The sequence below is a fragment of the Crocodylus siamensis genome, chromosome 3 (genome assembly GCF_052110815.1).
Source record: "Crocodylus siamensis isolate JL-2025a chromosome 3, ASM5211081v1, whole genome shotgun sequence".
NCBI lineage: Eukaryota > Metazoa > Chordata > Crocodylia > Crocodylidae > Crocodylus > Crocodylus siamensis.
The window spans coordinates 191,307,078-191,325,815 of NC_143397.1; the positions used below are offsets into that span (position 1 = coordinate 191,307,078).

Genomic DNA, 18,738 nt, shown 5'->3' on the forward strand with positions numbered 1-18,738 from the left:
AAGACCTATGTGAGGAAAGGCGGTAGAATCAATCCTAATATAAACAGTCTTATTTTTCATGAGGAAAGGTTTGTGCTATCCCAATCTGAATCTTAGATTTTTAATTTTTTTTCCCCCCCACGGTATTATTTAAACACTTTCTGTCCTACCTTTAGGAGACATCACACTTGAAAATATTAATTGTGGCTATTGGTAGAGTTGTATTTAACCCATACTCTTTAATTAGTACTAAAAGATGCCTTTTTTATTAAATCAAGTAGTTCTACAGCCAGAAGGAAACAAATTATAAAGGATTTCCTGCAACGTACCATTAGAGCATGGTTAAAGAGCTGATTTTTATTCTTCAATGAAACTTGCAATTAATCAAGTTGTTCACAATAATTCTACCCTTCTTTATTGGTATGCATTCATTCTGTTCTGTAGAATACAGCAGTTAATCCATTCATGCTCCAAATTTAGAATAAATTTACTTTTTAGGCAGAATTCTGAGAATGTCTATCCAAGTAAAATTAAATCAGCAGCAGCAGTGACAGTTTTGGGAAGAGGAAAACAACTGGTTAAAGCAATTAGAAATATTACCCATACCAAATGACTAGCCATGACTAGTATACTTTGCCAAACAATTTACAAAAATACAAATAACTATAAGCTTATCTTAATTACTCTGTACATATACACTTCAAGGAACTTTTGAGATATATGCATGTTATTAAAAAATTAACAACCTTAAAGGAAAAAAGTAACACTCCTGATAGGCAAATTAACTCTTTCTTTTAAATGAATAAAAATGGAAACAAAGGAAAGATATTTTTACCAAGATAACAGATTTTGCATAAGAGTGGTCTGCATTATAGTAAATAAACTTAGACTTTAAAAAGATGTAAATTTAAATGAAAATGTTATTCCTCCAAAAGAGATGTGAAATTTGCCTACTGGGACTAAAAGAACTTTATTAAATGCTGCTTCTCTACTACCCTAAAAAGCTTCTGACAAGGTTACAGGTTCATAGGACAGAAGTTTGCAACTATTTATGGTGCCAATGTTTGCTATTTGAGTAACATTTTGTTTTATGCGACTTAGAGAAAAAAACCCTTCAATCCAAACCAGGATCGAAAAGTTTTGCCCATCACACTGCTGTACTCAAGAGTTCAAAATCTCCTAAAATTTCCAAAACCATGTAATATTATCAGAATGTGCCCTAACTGAATGCAGACCTAAACTCCTAATATGTATGTGGTCAATATGTAGTTGCAGACTGTTCAAAGTGGGGTTTACAGTGGGAAAGAATGCACCTTTAAAGGCTATTCACACACAATCGATAATAAAAGCCATCAACCAAATTTAGGAGTGCCTGAAAACTGGTAATCTTTTTCATATTGTAAATTGATCAACTTATTTTTACCAGCAAAATCAATTTTATGTATTTGCCAAGTAACTGAGCAAACAGACAAACAAAAAAGAGGCTGCTTATACAGAGCTAAACATGGAATGCTGAACAAGTTTGAAAAAGAAGAATTTAGCATGCACACCTTGAACTAACCAAAGACAAGAGTTAATTGTTAAAAATTATACAAGGGAATATTATCTTCTTTTTAAAAAGATATACAGAAATAATTACACTGATTTATTAATCACCAATATTCACAATTCTCATATTTGAATTAAACTGGTTTGTTTTCAGAAAAATGTCAGAATAGTCCAGAACATGTTTTATTCTTCAGTAAAATACTACTCTGTCAAAGATTTTAACTGTTGTTCCACACAGATGTGTGCCTATTTTCTTGTGCTTCACGGAAATATACCTTTGTGTTCCATATTTCCTGCTAGGGTTACAGTTACCAAATAACCATATAAATCTTATCTTTTTCCCTTGTAATTCAATATGGAAGTGCTACAACTACTGGAACATGATGTACTCAGATTGAATAATCCACATGAGAACTAATTATAATAATCTAAGTACTGATCTGGATTTTTTTAACGAGCTATATTCACATACACACACCTATGTGCATGCATGTATACACACGTGCATGTACAGAGCATATGCACTTTGAATAAAATATATGGAAACAGTCTGAAAAAAAAAAAAGGATGGAAATCAAGGAATGAGGCAACTTGATGCCTTTCTATTTTTGAGTTTTTAAACATTGCCATTGAAGAAACCCAATGCTGTTTGCTGTCCCCAGAACTAGGCTGAGTTGCTTTACTTCTTGTACATAATACCCTTTAACAGGTCACTCTCACACCTGTTCCCCCAGACTGAACATTTCAAGTCATGCTTCTGTAGTCTTGAATTCCTCAGGAGTTTTGTTTATTTATGTCCAGTCTTCTCTAGATCTGGGAGTTTTTCAATCAGTGCCTTATGGTCCATATTGATACTGGCAATGAGTCCACCCTCATTACCATCTGAACCAGTATAACTGATTTCTTCTCCAGACAGAGTAGTCATATGACCACCTAATGCTTTCAATACAGCATTTCCAGCACATATGTCCCACTTCTTAATGTATGTCACATGAATATACACATCAGCTTTTTCTTGTTTCTCGTCAGGCACATCAAGGAGAGCTAGAACTTTATAACCTAAAAAGGATTATAAATGGAGCATCGGTTAATTCAAAATATCATACTTGCCATTTCATAAGTAATGACATTTTCACTATATGTAACTGCTTATCAGAATAAAAAGATATGAAAAGAAGACTAATTGGATCATCTGAAGTTCAACTGAAAAATTTCACCTTTGGTTATCCTTCCCTGCAAGATGCCAAAATCTAGATTTCCCATTCTCTCACATTTAAGGCAGCAAGCCCATTTTTGAACATATTTCCTTTGGACCCTCTCTACTGATATGCCACTCACAGACATATCTACAAAACAGAACTGGACCATGTATGAATAAATCTTTGCCCTCAGGGTTATTTGTACAATTTTATGACTGATTACTCATTTAAAAATTCCAATTCCATCTTTTCTTTCTTTGTCCATTTAATTTTAAGAAAGATTATGTATCTATATTTATATATTTAAATCAATCAATCTTTAAAAGAAGCAAGGCAGCCCAGAGATTTTTCACAAATGCATTTCCCATTAAAAAACAGTCTCTAGATGTAATCCGATGCCTTTATTATATAGACAGACTTTATTCTTTTACAAAACTCCCTACTAGCTCATTTCACAGTTCAGCTAATCCATTTTATTCATATTAAATGTTCCCTTTTTTATGCAGACCAATTTAGTGTTATATCTACTTTATCAATTTCATCTCTTCCAATGCCCATAACCCGTTTTAAATTAATTCTTGTACCCAGGATAGCTCATCAATATACAGTGACTGCATCCTATGTGAAGGGTGCAGTTATTGATATTAAACCAATCTGTATTTTGCAGCAGACTGTAGTTACTGCTTCAAACATGTGCTTCTCCTTCTCCGTTATTGAGGTTCTCTCTCTGTATATATCAGGTACAATCACTCCAAGAGATCTGGAAATAACTATCAGCCTTTTAACATAACAACTAATTTTGAACTTATTCCCCCAATGCTCAAGGTACTGTCTCCAGCACTCTCTTTTCCTTTCATGGTATACCTAATAGTTGGGGACGTTATTTTTATTTCCATCCAACCAACACCTTTGACAGAATCAGTTAAGGGTATTACAGCTGAACACTCTATATGCATGGTATCCAGGGCTTCTACTGCCAACTGGTTGGCTCTTCGTCCCTTCTCCCATTTAATAACCATCTCCTTCTCTGAGCAATAAAGTGGATGGTGTACTTAGGGTTAACAAACCTGCTCCACCAGCGGGAATGATTGTAGTTTTATTTCCAAATGTCTGCCGAGCAACTTGGTTTACTTTTCCTGCGTGAGAGCGGGATACGATAATCCTTGGAGTTCTCTCATTGTAGGAGGAACGAGCTTTTACATTTGAACCTCCATCCACCATTGCCCAGACTACAAAAGAAAGTATGTTCTGTTAACAGACTTTGAAGATATCAACCCCAGGGATAATATTAGACATACTCCAACTTACAAAATGAGAACTACACTTCCTCCTATGATTTTTTTTTATTAGATCTATTTTCTAGCAGAAAAATGCCTAGAGTAGAGAATTCAGAGGAAAAAAAATCTCTTCAGTTTACTTAAGGCACGTCACATCATGTTGTGTCTTATTAGTTTTATTCTGTGTGCATCTTTTACAGGGGAAGAACAGGGGAAGCTTCCATTTTTACATTACTGGTTCGACTGAAATACCATATCTGAAGATTTGACAGCTTTACAAATCCAATTATTATGGTTGCAGATTTTCAGATCTATGCTGATGAAAATATTTTCTTTAAAAAAAAAAAAAACAACAAAAACACCCCAACCCCCTGCCCAGCAGGTAGATAAAAAAAGTGATACATTTCTGAAAGAACCAGGCAACTTCAGTGTGAAAATAAGGTACTAACGATATACATCAGGAATTCAATTAGCATTTAAGAGAGTAATATATTTAGAAGGAAAATGACAAATTTGAATACTTAATTGGTATAAAAACCCAATTCATTTGAATTTGCCTTGTTCTGATAGTTGGAACTACTGCCTAATTTCTGTTGACTCAAGAGGTCAGTGTTGCCTAAGGGAAAAAAAGGAAACTACGTTATGTTTCTTTTTTAAGAGGGAATACATAGTACACATTTCCTTCAAATATACTCAGCTTCTTCCTTGTCTGAGCCTTTCATAAGTTAGTGGCAACACCCCCAAGACCTCAAGATGTATGCTTAATCTCATATCCATCCTCACCTTCAATAAAAAGGAAAAAAAATATACATGTAAATACTGAGTATTTTGAACAGGGATTGTTCCCAATAATTTTTTCTGTTCTAACCAATCTTGAGTGACAGATACATCAGCAATCACTGTGAAGATCTTGATTCTGCCATCAGCACTCAAGATGAATAAATATTTACTCTTGGAAGCAATGCCATGGAGTTCCTGGATTATCTGTATAAACAGGGGGTTCTTAGAGGAAGGCGACAGAACACAGATTGATGCTAAATGAACTTTGTCAACAACTTCATTTTCAGTTTGTTACTTCAATGTACCATTCTTCAAACCAAGAGGACATGTTCTGCTTTTAAACACAATGAAAATGATAATGGCCCTGATCTTGAAAACTTTGAACACAAAGTAATTTTTGCTACCAGGTGTTATTTTATCATTTAACTCCAGTCTCCCTTACATGAGAGGAAGGAACACCAATACCTGTATATGATGAGAATGGCTTGTGTATTACTCCTATTACTGGCTTTCCATTTACAGCCACACAAACCATAGTTGTAACATAGTGCCGAAGATCCTCTAAGGGAGGGGAAAAAAAAAATCAGAGATGTGAATTAGACCAGTACTACATAGATTAAAAAGTAGAAAGAGAAAGTAGACCTTATGTTTACTGAAATACATAGGATAACATGATAGGTTAGAGAAGGTGTAGTAAATGAATACTCTGTAACACAATTTTGATTGTACTGTGATTTCATTCTGCAAGGATGAGAATGCATTCTCAATATGGTCTTTTAAAGAGGCACAATGTTCTTCTGTCTCTATGGTATGCCAAATTTACCAAGAGACTCTTCCCCAGTTTTTCCTTCAGTCTTATTGTTTAGAGGATATGCACTAAACTTCTACAGAATTCAAATCTAATACCCCTGTATCTACAATGCGGACTTCCACAAACAATGTTAAGTCGGGCTCATAGAATAAATCCCCCTCAGCAACCTTCTGACTATTTTCTAACTGAATGTTCTTTCCAGGTTTTGAAGGTCATACCGGAAGAACACTATACCAGTGGAGTATATGTCTGGTTTTATATTGGATAAATTTTAGCTGCATGTATTTTAAATTGTTCATGCAGTATTCTGAGTTTGTGAAGAAGGGGCAAGGATTGTGAAAATGTGATGTATTTTTATTTTATGACCATTTCTAAAATCTAGCCCAGGCACAAGTAATGGGATAAATCAGAATGCAAAATATTGTGTTTTGCATGATTTAGTATTGCTATAGTATCAATTTAAATAGAATAAATGTGTGTTACCTGCAATCATAAAAAATGTCTTAGCATCAGTCACATGTAAATATTAAATCTATTTCAGCTTTGGGGCAAACATCTGGCCAGAATATCGTTTTTAAGAGTAGCTCACCTTACTTGCAAAAACTTTGCCAAGAAAAATCTTAGGATATAGACAAATGCACTTTTTAACCATTTTAAAAAGGAAAGAAAAGCTGCCAGTTGGGGATGCACATCAGCTGTTATTTATCACATCTGCATATTCCTGTGGTGGTACCTGCTTGCTAAATTGCTGTAATTTAAACCTGATTGAAAAAATTAAAGCTACAATGGTTCTGCTATACCTGCTCTGCACTGTTATTGAAGATGTTAGTTTCTAAGCATACTGTGGTATAATTTGCTACCAATACAGTTCTTAAATCTGTTTATGCCCCTAAATAAGAAATGCCACATTTCATAAAATGTTTAATACTTTTCAAAGTAAATGAAACAGTATAAAAGAAGGAATCAGCCAGAATTAATCATTTGGTTGGTTAAAAACAAACAACCAAACAACAAAATGCATCAGCTACCTGTATATTCTTGTGTAGCATCCAGTGGATCAATCCAGACAGTAACACTTTCTGCTGGAACCTCTCTAGGTTCTATCTTTTTCTTTATGTCTTCAGGAATACTACGATCCCAGATGACCGTCTCCAGGTTAGCTGTCTCAATGTGTTCTTCAGAGTTGATCTGTGTTAAGAATAACATAAAACAGATGTATTCAAGCACTGTGGTACTTGGATGATCAAATAGTTGTTTATACAGCAGAAGTTAACATTTTTTCCTATTTCCGCCAAACTAGTGTAGTAATAAGCATAATTTTATGAGCCAGGTGATGAAATCATACCTCCCAACCTTCAGGGATTTCAATGTCACTCAAACTATTCAAATGTAACAAAATGACCAAAACATAATTCTCAGGTTTTGCTGAGATAAGCATCATTTATCTGCAAACACATGAATGACAGATCTTATATTATTAAGGAAATTTTCTGCCACGTGAAATAGATATACCACTGTTATGTTTACAGTCTTTATTTCAAAATTCTACCATGAGTTAGCCACTGTGCATGTTAGGGATTATCACTTAACTGAAAGGAATTCATAGGAATACACTAGATCAGTTGCTAGATGGAGATGTAACATACTGATACTTTGTAAGCAGCCTACCTAAATAAGTTGTCACACAGTGTAAGGATCCTGGGTTCTATCCTCATATCTGAGCAAGGTGCATGGCATAGTTCTGCCTGAAATGACCATAAAGAACTTCTCAGTTAAGTACCATGTAAAAATAAAGTAAGTAATGCTTTGCCATATGGGAAGGTTAACATGGAGTCATGCTTAATAATGTCTTCAAAGTACACAAAATACAAACAGCAGTTTGAACTGATCAAATACTGAACTTGTGTTTGACAGTTGAGGTACTCTGTCCTCAATTACTGGCTAAGGGGTTGATCCCAGAGTGCTAGCGGACGGGTCTGTATAGGTCTTGGAGGGAGGTAGCCAGTGGTGTCCCACAGGGTTTGGTTCTTGGCTCCATGCCATTCAATATCTTTATCAGCTATTTAGATAAGAAAATAGAAAGCACACTGGCATGTCTGTGGACAATACTAAGTTAATAGGAAAAACAGTCACACTACAGGATAGGATGTGGATCCAAGCAGACCTGGACAAGATGGAAAGGTGGGTGAAGTGGAACCAAATGCAGTTCAATAAGGATAAATGCAGAATGCTTCATCTGGGGAGAAGTAACCAGAGACAAGTATAGGTTAGGAGGAGATGTCCTGGCCAGCATGATGGCTGAAAGGGACCATAATACTAGGAAGCATTAGCCAATGTATTGCTAGAAGGGCTAAGGAAATGATACTTCCTCTCTACTCAGCACTGGTGACACCTCAGCTGGTGTACTGTGTCCAGTTCTGGGCACTGCACTTCAAAAAAGACGTGGAGAATCTTGAAAGGGTCCAGAGAAGGGCCACAAGAATGATTAAGAGCCTGGAGGACAAACCTTATGTGGAAACACTAAGATATCTGGGACTGTTCAGCCTGGGGAAGAGAAGACAGAGGGGGGAGCTGGTAGTCATTGGTAAGTATGTAAGTGGTGACTACTGGGAGCTGGGAAAAAGACTGTTCACTAGGGTGCCCCGTGGAAGGACAAGGAGCAATGTCCATAAACTGTTAGAGGATAGTTTCAGGTTGGATGCAAGGAAGAAATTATTTATGGTAATGGTGATCAAAATTTGGAATAGATTTCCCAAGGAGGTGGTGCAGTCCTCAACCTTGGAAGTCTGAATGAACAGACTCCTTGGTGGGATCATCTGATCTCAGCAGTATTCCTGCCCAGAACAGCAGGGTTGGACTTGATGATCTTTCAAGGGCCCTTCCAGTCCTTAATTTCTATGATTCTATGATACTTGGATGATCAAATTTCCATTTACTGAACATAGTTTTATTTGGCAGGAAAAAATGAACAAATAGCCTAGTCCTACTGAAATGAGAAGCATTCTCCAAATTCCAGTACAGAAGAGAACTCTGAGTGACCTCAACTTGTTCAGTGATACTGAGAGTGACCAAACTTGACCAACTTGGTAATCACTTTCTAAGAGTTCGGCACACACAGGAAGAGAGAGAACTTTTCCCTGAAGAGATATGTACAGAGACTAAGAGTTGCAATATGCCCCAGCAATCAAAATCACATGGCAATTCAGATGAAGTTGAAGTATTTTATTCTGGGACCTCACAAGTAAAGCACCTCTAATTAAATGACGTCAGTTATTGCTGAATTATAGAATTTTTATAAGAATGGATTCTTGCTCATTCCATAGTTCACTGCACAAATTTATGGATACAAATAATGAGAAAATAAGAGATTGGTAATAAAGGAAAAAAGCAACCATTATTCTCATCAGTGGCTTTTGGGTAAGAGCTGTGATGCAACTGGAGACAAGTACTAATGAGACACTTCAACATTTTCTTTTCACAAATGATGCTGTCAACTCTACATTTTATATAATTCCTTAATCTTGGCCAAAGATCATCAGCAAGACATTTAGAACATATAAATGAATCATCAGCTGTAACTGGTCCTCATGTAAAAAAAAAAACAAAAAACTGTAGTGGCTGTTCACGTAATTATTCATGAAGAAAAATATGGAAATACAATGATTAAAAAACCATATGTTGTCTCAGTCACTTGATGTAAAATTAATGCTTAGTGTTGTGTAGTGCTGTTTCCCAAGCATACAGAACCTCAGAGTTTCTGGGGAGGGAGGAAAGGGGGAATTCAAACATCTGGTACTGTACAATAAACTTTCCAGGGAGAATATTTCTGGGGGTGGGAAAGTAAAAAATCTGATTACTCAAAAAAGACAACACAAGTAATCTATACATCTTATAACAGCACAAAACAGGAGCCTGTAGAATAATCTTGTTTTCCCTACAGAACAAAGACTATTTCCATTTAGCAGGAATCATTCATCAATTTAGAAGAGTGCTTTTGTTTAATATCTTTGTAACATGATATAATAATTAATGGCTAACCCTAGCTGAAAGCAACCACTTTCAGAATTTGGGGACAGAGTACCTATCAATTCAACAGTGTGTGGCAGGATGTGATGGGCACCATTTCTAGCACGTGACATTTATGTCCAATGGTCCTTACAACCTGCTGTGTTAGACAACACAAAAATGCTCTATGGAAATCTGTTGTACACCAGCATAAAGCTCTGTATCAGATTTGCCTACAACAGGAGAAGGGTTATGAACACTGCATCCACTTTTTGCATGCAGATCCACAAGTATTGGTTGTTTCTGGTGGATAACCACCCAACTCTAGTTGGATAAGCCTTTAAAAAGATTTTTACATATGCAAGTCTCGTGGCACCGGGTGCTTTGAAAAGCACCCCATGCTGTGATACTTGCAGTTGTATAAGTGGTGAAATGCACGTCACTGCAAAGAAAATGGCGGCAGTGTGCTTTTGAACTAAAACACCTCAGAAGTGTGCTTTAGTGCAAAAGTACGCCACTACTATTTTTTCCATGCTGACGCACGTTTCATTGCTTATACAACTGCAAGTAGTGCAGCGTGGTGCACATCAGTTCCCATGCAAAGCAGACTTGATTAATCGACTGAACTAAAGCTCAAGTGCTACTGCCACAAGCAGAGCAGAACTGAGTGGGGTGAGGGCGGATGTGGGCTGCCCAGTGTGGGCTTTGGCCTCTCTGCTCTGCTGCCTTTGCCCCAGGAGCCTGTGCCAGCTGCGTGCCCCCACCCACCCAGCAGCAGGGGCAAGATGTGCCACCCCCACTACTGCCAGGTGGGCAAGGGCTATGCAGCTGGTGTGGGGCTCCTGAGGTACAGGCAGCAGAGCAGAGAGCCCTAAGCCCACAGCGAGCAGCCTGCATCCACCCTGTGTACAAATCTGCGGGGGACATGTGCCCCCACAGCCTCTCCTGGGGGGTGCACTCAGCGTCAGGGAGCTGCCCCTGCCACATCCCCTGTATGAGCCACCTGTTGCTGTCTCACTCCCTGCCCCAGGTCCCATGCACTACCCTGGCTGGGCAGCACTACCAGCCCCACTTCCTCCATCACTGTGGGGGCCTCCATCTGCTCCCCATCGAGTCTCTTCCCTTCTATAGACTTATCTGCAGGGAGCTGCTCTCCAAGCTGCCTGGCTGTACTCCTGGCCATGTGTATGCACATGGCCATGGATATGCATGCCAGCTGTGTCTCGCTCCCAGCAGCCCCAAGAATGATGCCTGCCTGCAGGAGGAAACCCACCATTTCCCAAGGGAAGCTAGGCATCTGGGGACCCCAGCCCTGAAAGCAAGAGGGAACCCAGGCAGGTGGGGGCCCCGGCCAAAAGGCATAATTAATTATAGTTATCGGAGAACATTATCAGCTATAGCAGCCAAAAAAGCCATTAGCCGACAATGTAAATTTCCCATTTATCAGTGCCAATCTGATATCCAAATGATATATCAGCACATGTCTAATTAACATAGAAAACACAGAAACTTTCTGAGATAATCTTTGGCTATACTTGATGGGCTGTCACAGATTTTTAATCATCCTTCTAACTCGCAACCATTTTAAGGCACAATCCAGGAAAATTCTATGTTCACTGATAAGCAGATACAAAGTTTCCCCTCTGTCACCGATACAGAGAACAAAATTGCAGAGATATCCCCACACAACGTGGCCAAACTGCCATTTACTTAGTAAACCATGGTCTGCCCTTCCCCCTTTCATCCCTATGCTTTACTTCTTATAAAAGCCTCTATAGGCTGTATTTTTTTTTCTTTTGAAAAGTCTCCAAACAGTAATGCTGGCATGCATTACTCAAAACAGCATCTATTCAGGATGCTGGACAGACTACTACTGAAAGACTACCAATTATTTTCCTACATAAATCAGGCAACCTAACTGCACCATGCAAGCTTAGAATGACTTAAATATGAGTTACTGGCCTATCTAAATCTCACGATGAATTAAAGAAAATTATTCATGAAAGCTCAGAACAGAAGATTCAGTGGAAACATCTGGACTAAAACAAGCTGTTTGTTCTACCCAATAGAAGCACTCCCAGGCATTAAAAAAATAGTTCTTCATATTGAAGACATTCTTGTTCATAGTTTGCTGGTAAGAGATAAATCTAGGATTGCTCAGAAACAAGAGACACAAGTCATAAACTTACTAAAAAGAAAAAAAATCCATGTGGATAAATCCAGTGATACTGAACAAACAAGTCACAGTCCAGTCTGCATAAAGAATTAGAAGATTCTCACAGTGGTTCATTATCTGGTGCTGAGCTATTCCTCAACTGCACTTTATGAAGCCTTTGTAGCATCACATCACTCTACAAACAGGCTTGCTTGCTTACTAGTTAGTATCTGCGACAAGGATAAATAGTCAATATTCATTTACTCTACTTTTGGAAAGGGTAGAGTAGAGGTGTAGTTTTGTCCCTGTGTCTGCCAAATGAGAGAGAATTAACCTTAATATTTAAGCTAAAAAGGTTTCTGAATGGTCAGATACTTTTGGTAGCTTTTTAAGAGTTTTTCAAATGTTTCAGAAACAGCAAATGCGGTAACTGGAAATGCAGAACTGAGGGAAGGAATTGACTTCTCATTTGAAATCCAGTTAACCTATACTATGCTAAACATTTAGAGAAAAAGGGTAAGGAATCAAACCAGAAATAGTGAGATTTCCCCAACAGTAAAAATTAATTTTTTTCAGATACTATCCATTTGTAATATAAAGAGAGCCTTTACCAATTAATAGAGACCTACTTAATTTACACATTCTGTGGGAACTGAAAAATCCAGGATTTTTCACAAAATCAACAACAAAAAACCCTTAATAAAAATAAAATGCTGGCTCCCCAGTGGAAGCTAGTAGTCTTTGCTGCCAGGAGTAGAGAGCACCATCTGCCAGGGTGGCACGAAGGGCAGGCACCATCTTGTCTGCTATCTCCTTATCCTTCTTTCCCCTGCAAGTGCCTCTTCACCAATCAGCACCAAAAGGCAGGGCTGGATGAAGAGCAGGGGCACACCCCTGGGGTCTCTCCACCAATCAGTGCTGAGTGGCGTGGTCTCTCCAATCAATGCTGAGGGTGGGGCTGCTGCAAAATACCCTGGAAATCATCTCTACGTGCTGTGAGTGGGCCATAAAAATCCCTTTATATCTCCACAATTTAAGTATGTACCTACTGATGAATACAGGGAAGAAACAGTAGATTAGATCTGGATCTGCAACCTTTTGCTGCTGTGAGCTGCTGTTTGTGATTCATTCTACACCATAGGCTGAAAAATCTCTGCACACCACACTACCAAGCTGTCTATGCTTACCCTTACTGTAAATTCCCATACCTAACAGCAATGAAGAAAGTCAAATTCTGCAGCTAGGGTAAGTGCAGGTATGAGAGCAGTGGCAGAGAGGGCTGTAGAGGACATGGTCAGCATTATACAGCTACATGCCACCAATTGCCTGGGCCAGACTGGACCTTTGTAGGTCAGGTCCAGCCTGCAGGCTGTAGGGCGCTAATACTTGGGTTTAAATGACAGCCAAGTTATGAGTCTAACGTACTTAAAAACAAAGTAACAAACAGTGTATTTAAGAAGTAATGGGACAAATCTGCAAACATGAATAACAAGTAATCTTTTTCTTTTTAGTGGTATTTTATATTCGGAAATAGGATTGCAGGCCCCAATTCATAGTACGTAGGAACAATATTAAATGCAATAGCAATCTGAAAGACTGTACACATGATAATATTGCCAGTTCATCAACTGCATTTTCCTTGGTTGTTTTATTCAGAATACACTCTAATTTATTGGTTCAAATAGTATATACTTAGAAGTTATAATCCCTATTCCATGATATCTTTAAGCTTTAACATATCTTAAATTAAAACCATCTTTATATGAGGTTTTTTTTAAAGCATCTTTAAAAAATAAAAAATACAATTAAATCAAAAAATATGATTTAAATAAAAAAATCATTGATTTTTATACACCCTACTGGCAGCTATTCTTAAGGGGTCAGTTTAAAAAGGAACTGTCTGTTTAACAAGATACCCAATAACCACGCTGGACTTTTAAAATGGCAGGTGGAACATTATCAAACAGGTAATTGGGTAGTTGGTTGCTTGAGGCACTTTATAGTTGGAGAAGAAATTTAAGCATTTTAACATTGGGTTTGAGATCTGAATGCTGCAATTTTTGTGCAGAAGTCAGTTTTATACTTTCATGCCAGTGTGCCCTTGCCAAGAATGGCAGGAGCTGACAGGATCTTATGAGTCAGTAATATTAAAAAGCATCTTTGAACTAACAGGGTCAAGATGAATTCCCACCTGTGAATCACTGATAAAAAAACTGGCCAGCAAGACCAGTTCACTGGATGCCAGAAGGCACAGAAGGCAAAAGATTCTGTAAAATGCTAAAAGTGCTTTGCCACAACTTTTAATCACTTCCCTCACAGGTATTACCCCTCCACATACACACACTCCCAGTCTTGCCTTGAGTCTATTATAGTCTTGGCTGCCCTTGTACTGCTTCCAGTTCCAGGAATCTAATCCATAACGAAGTACCCAAATGGTGCATCTCTGAGAGCATATATCAGTTGTCCCCAGCCAGTCAATCTTGGAGCCTCTTTTAGTTGATCCTTGGCTAGGGGAGTTGGGGGGGGGGGAGCACAGGTCAATCTGGGGGAGGGAAGGGATGGGGGCCAGACTGAAGCCCCCATGATGCGGGAGGGACAGTACGGCCCTGTGAGGAACAGGGTCGCACTGGGTGGTGGGAGGATTGGAGCTTGGGGGGGTCATCTAGGGGCAGAGGGGGCTCCCACCACTCTCCCGGGGGCTCCTGGGGCTATGTGGCTGCCCCCATTTCTGTGTGGGATAGAGGCAGCTGCCGCTGTGCCTCAAGCCCTGCTGCAGCTGGCCATATGCAGGTCCAGCTCAACCCAGTGGTGGGATGCACATGGCATCCAGTTGCTCCTGAGGCAGCTGCAGCAGGGCTTGGGGCACAAAGCCCAGCCCACAATGGAAGCTGCTTCTGATGCACACTGATTGGGGCGGGGGAGGGGGGTAAAATGCCCCACCGAATGAGGGGCAGTGCGGGTGGCTGCAGCAGCAGTGAGGGAGGGAGTGGCGCTGGAGCAGGGGCAGGTCTTGCAGCTGGGTTGCGGTGAGACAGAGCCACAAGCAGCTCATCGGGCGGGGGGCATGCACTCCAGCAGGGCATGGGGGGGGTGTGCCCCTGGAGTTGCACATGGGGTGGGCTGCAGCTGAGGCTGGGTTGTTTCCAGCAGAGGGGCTGCTCCACGCTGTGCATGGGCTGGGTGGTGGCAGTGCTGGGAGCAAGGCTACAGGGCCAATGAAGGGGAGTGGCCTGCACCTACCCAAAAATTTGCCATAGCCCCCCAAACCCCCTTCCCAGCACTGCTGCCACCCACCCCAAGCACAGTACAGGCCAGCCCCACACTGGGAACAGTGCAACAGTCTTCCCTTCCCCTTGCCCCTTCCCCCCCCAACGGGGACATGGGGGCCACATGCCCAGGATCTGCACAGGGTGAGGCAGCTGCTGCTGCAGCCTGGGAGGCCGCACTGGGCTGTTCCTGGAGGAGGTTGGGCCACACTGTGTTTCGGGTGAGCATCGGTGGTACTGAGAGCGGGGTTTTTGGGGGACAGTGAATTTTTGAAGAACTGCAGCCCCGCTCCCAGTGCCTCTGCAGTCGCCGCTCAGCCCAAGTCGGCCAGCCCTCTGCCAGGAACAGCCCAGCCCCAGCCTGCAGATGCAACCTGCCCTGCCCTGCCTCACACGCAGATCCAGGGGCAGATGTCCCTGTGCCCTCCTGGGATGTGTGCCCCACCCCCCATGCCCCTGGACGAGTCGCTCATGGCTCCATTCTGTCCCGCCAGCAGGGCATCTCCCTTCTCTAGCCCCACTCCCTCCCTCACTGCTGTTGGGGTGGGGCGGGGGGACATGGAGCAGATCGAGGCCCCAGCAGTGAGGGAGAGAGTGGGGCTAGGGCTTGGGCCTTGGTGTGCCTCACCCCGTCATGGCCCATTCCCCTCCCCCTGCCCCTTCCCCCACAGACTTACCTGCTGGGGGGCTTACCGCCAAATAATTTTTTCTCCCTCTGCCTCAGTCTTCACCACCCCCCCGGCCCACAGATTTACATGCTGGGCAGGAGGGGGAGGAGGAGGTATATCTTGGGTTGCTTTTAAATTTGAAAAGTGATCTCCTACTTAAAAAGGTTGGAGAGCACTGGCATACACACTCACTCCGTGGTTGTAGAATGTTGCATCTGACTTGATTTATACCCCATTCCCTGTCAGACATGCTGTCATATAGACAGTTTAACTTTCTGTGGTCAAATGTTGTTTTTCCTTCAAAATACTTGCATAACAAGATGAAACACTGCCTCATTTCTCTCCAGCATTCATATGCACCACTGTATCTTGTGCGAAGGTGAGTGAGTATATACTAAAACTTGTTAAAGCAACCCTCCTTTCTTCAGCAAGTCAGAGCACGTGCATACCTTGTATGGCAACAATACAGGAGAAGAGTTTCTCCCAAATTTTAGAACATGTAGAGCCAAGCATCCTATTTCTAAAAGCAGGAATAAATACCTAGGAAATATGAGTCCATTAAGCATGGTTCAGCACTGCAGCTCCAGAAGCCCCAAATCAAATAAAGCAGCAGCTACTTTTATGCTAAGTTTTTACTCCATCTGCAGTAATGATTTTTGTCAACACTGAACATTTTGCTTTTGCAGCAAGACAGCAGTTTTGCTCATCTTATGCCTCCTTTTGACTTAGATTTTCTTTTGACATCTTTTTTTGTTTTATATCTTATAAGTTTATCAGGGGTGACCACCAGTTTCTGGGGGAACGTTTGTTCACCAGAGCACCCCAAGGGATGATGAGGTTGAACAGTTATAAACTACTGCAAAACTGTTTCAGGCTGGACACAAGGAAGAATTTCTTTACTGTCCGAGCCCCCAAGGTCTGGAACAGCCTGCCATCAGAGGTGGTTCAAGCACCTACATTGAACACCTTCAAGAATAAATTGGATGCTTATCTTGGTGGGATCCTATGACCCCAGCTGACTTCCTGCCCTTTGGGCGGGGGCCTGGACTTGATGATCTTCTGAGGTCCCTTCCAGCCCTAATGTCTATGAAATCTATGAAATGTGTAACCATTAATTTGTGTTCAGAGTGAACCCATTTAAGATCAAACATTTTTCTAGTCAGCTTACTGTAAAGTATTAAATGAAATGCACTATTTGTAACAAACAAGAACTCCATTTAGGCTTTTGAGATGGGCACTACTTTACATGGCCCACTTTATAAGAAGTGTCACTGTGACAGTGTTTTGTCAGCCAGGAAGTGTTGTCACTGTATTAGGAAAAGCTGTCACTCTTGATTTATGCATATTATTTTAGTTTACCCTATAACAAAAGGAACAAAAATACATAGGCACTTTTTTGTATGCTAAAAATCAAATAAGTTAAAGCTATTTCTTTACTCCTCACTTCCCCCAGTATCAGCAATCCATATCAGTAATTGCCATAACTTTCCCAGCACTACATTTTGTAAATGTCAGGGTAAACGATCCATCTAATAAATACGTTGATGCAACAACAACAAAAGTTATTTGAGAGTCCAGTTATGTAATATTAATTCAGGGATTTATTTCTGCCCTCACACTGGTTATTCATTTACTAGGCCTTATTAGTTTTAAACCCTTAGAATTATATCACATATTACATATCACATGTGGTTTCCTTACATATACACACAACCTACCCACCCACCCTTTCCCCAGAAAATTAGAGTGTGTGTATCAAGCAGAGAAGCAGATTTTCTGATGGACAGAAGCACCCACTTCAATTTCTGCTCCACAATGCAGCAGCTGTGATATTACTATTCAGACAACTGAAGCGTTCAATTTATATACTGGTTCACTGTTCTTCAATCCACAGTGCTAACTACTGTCTCTCCTTTTTAACGGTCCTGATGTTCTGCCAATCAAGCTAACCTTTCATAGGGCAATTTAGCTGTCTGCTAGCTGCTCCTGGTCTGTCCCTATTTCCTGGAAACTCTTTAGCTCTTAAAAAATAGATCCACCTATGGAGACTAGTTTTCAGTACTACCTAGGGTTCTAGCTTTAGTTAAGCAAAATAGGGAAGGTGATTCAGCTGAAGGTTAGACGTTGTCCCTTTTCTATGCAGCCAAACAACTCTGGAAAAATCCTTTCTTCATTCTGCCTTTAAAAAAGCACAAGCAATATATAATGTTAAGGGGCATGCTGTATATAAGAAAGTACAGTATACTTCTTTTTAAAGAAGTAATTTCAGAATGCATTATTCTGCAGCTCCTACAACACAGTATTTCATATTTAAAAGTGACAGTATCAGAAATTACCTATAACTGGACATGCCTTCTACCATATTTTTGGCACAAGGTTCTGGGTCCCTTCTCTCAACTAGTATGCTGCCTTATCAAAGATCAAAGGCTTCATTTTATATACTTTAACCCATTGCCTCAGAGTCACTCCTCTAGGAACAAGGTAGTCATTTGGTCTACAGCCAGCAGACTGTCAAAGGCCAACCAGTGATTGGCAAGATGTGTTAAATATATTTGAATACATATCTGCCAGGAAATAGACTGAAACCAGCACCACATTTCACATACTCCACAAAATGAATTTAGGTTACCATTGTCTCATGAAAGAAAGGTCACTCTATGGTGTAATTTCTGTGACACCAAGGCCCGTCAATCTCCAGCAGGCTGTTTAAATAATGAAAACAGATATCTAAAAAGATAAAATATACAAGGAATCATCTTGTCCTTAGTTGACACGTCAATAAAAATGAAAGCTTGTTAAATAATAATTATTTAGTGCCCTACACAATGAGGCAACAGGCTCTTTCCGTTAGAAAGAGGAAAACCATTCACATTGCTAAATAGTCACCATCTGCTCTGCCACCACTTCTTACAAACTGCAAAAAAGAGGCAGATTAGCAGAGCATGAGGAGCCCAAATACATCTGTTATGCAGCGTAGTAAGAAAATAGTACTATTTGTACTACTGTACCCCAGAAGGTACAGCGAAATTCACTTAAAAATATCTGCAAAA

The 18,738-nt window shown here is 40.2% G+C and overlaps 1 protein-coding gene across 2 annotated transcripts in view; it reads right to left on the reverse strand.

Annotated features, from left to right (window-relative positions):
• Positions 1–316: 316 nt before the first annotated feature.
• BPNT2 (3'(2'), 5'-bisphosphate nucleotidase 2) overlaps positions 317–18,738 on the reverse strand; it is a 28,374-nt gene continuing 9,952 nt past the window's right edge. Inside the window, exons 2-5 of one of the 2 annotated variants that reach the window (XM_090040018.1) lie at positions 6,623–6,782; positions 5,249–5,344; positions 3,794–3,955; positions 317–2,586 (exon numbers count right to left, since the gene is read on the reverse strand). In XM_090040018.1, coding sequence (XP_089896144.1) covers positions 2,315–2,586; positions 3,794–3,955; positions 5,249–5,344; positions 6,623–6,782 — 690 coding nt within the window. In that variant the 3' untranslated portion in view covers positions 317–2,314. The remainder of the gene's footprint in view (positions 2,587–3,793; positions 3,956–5,248; positions 5,345–6,622; positions 6,783–18,738) is intronic. The other variant, XM_090040019.1, reaches the window with a different exon arrangement.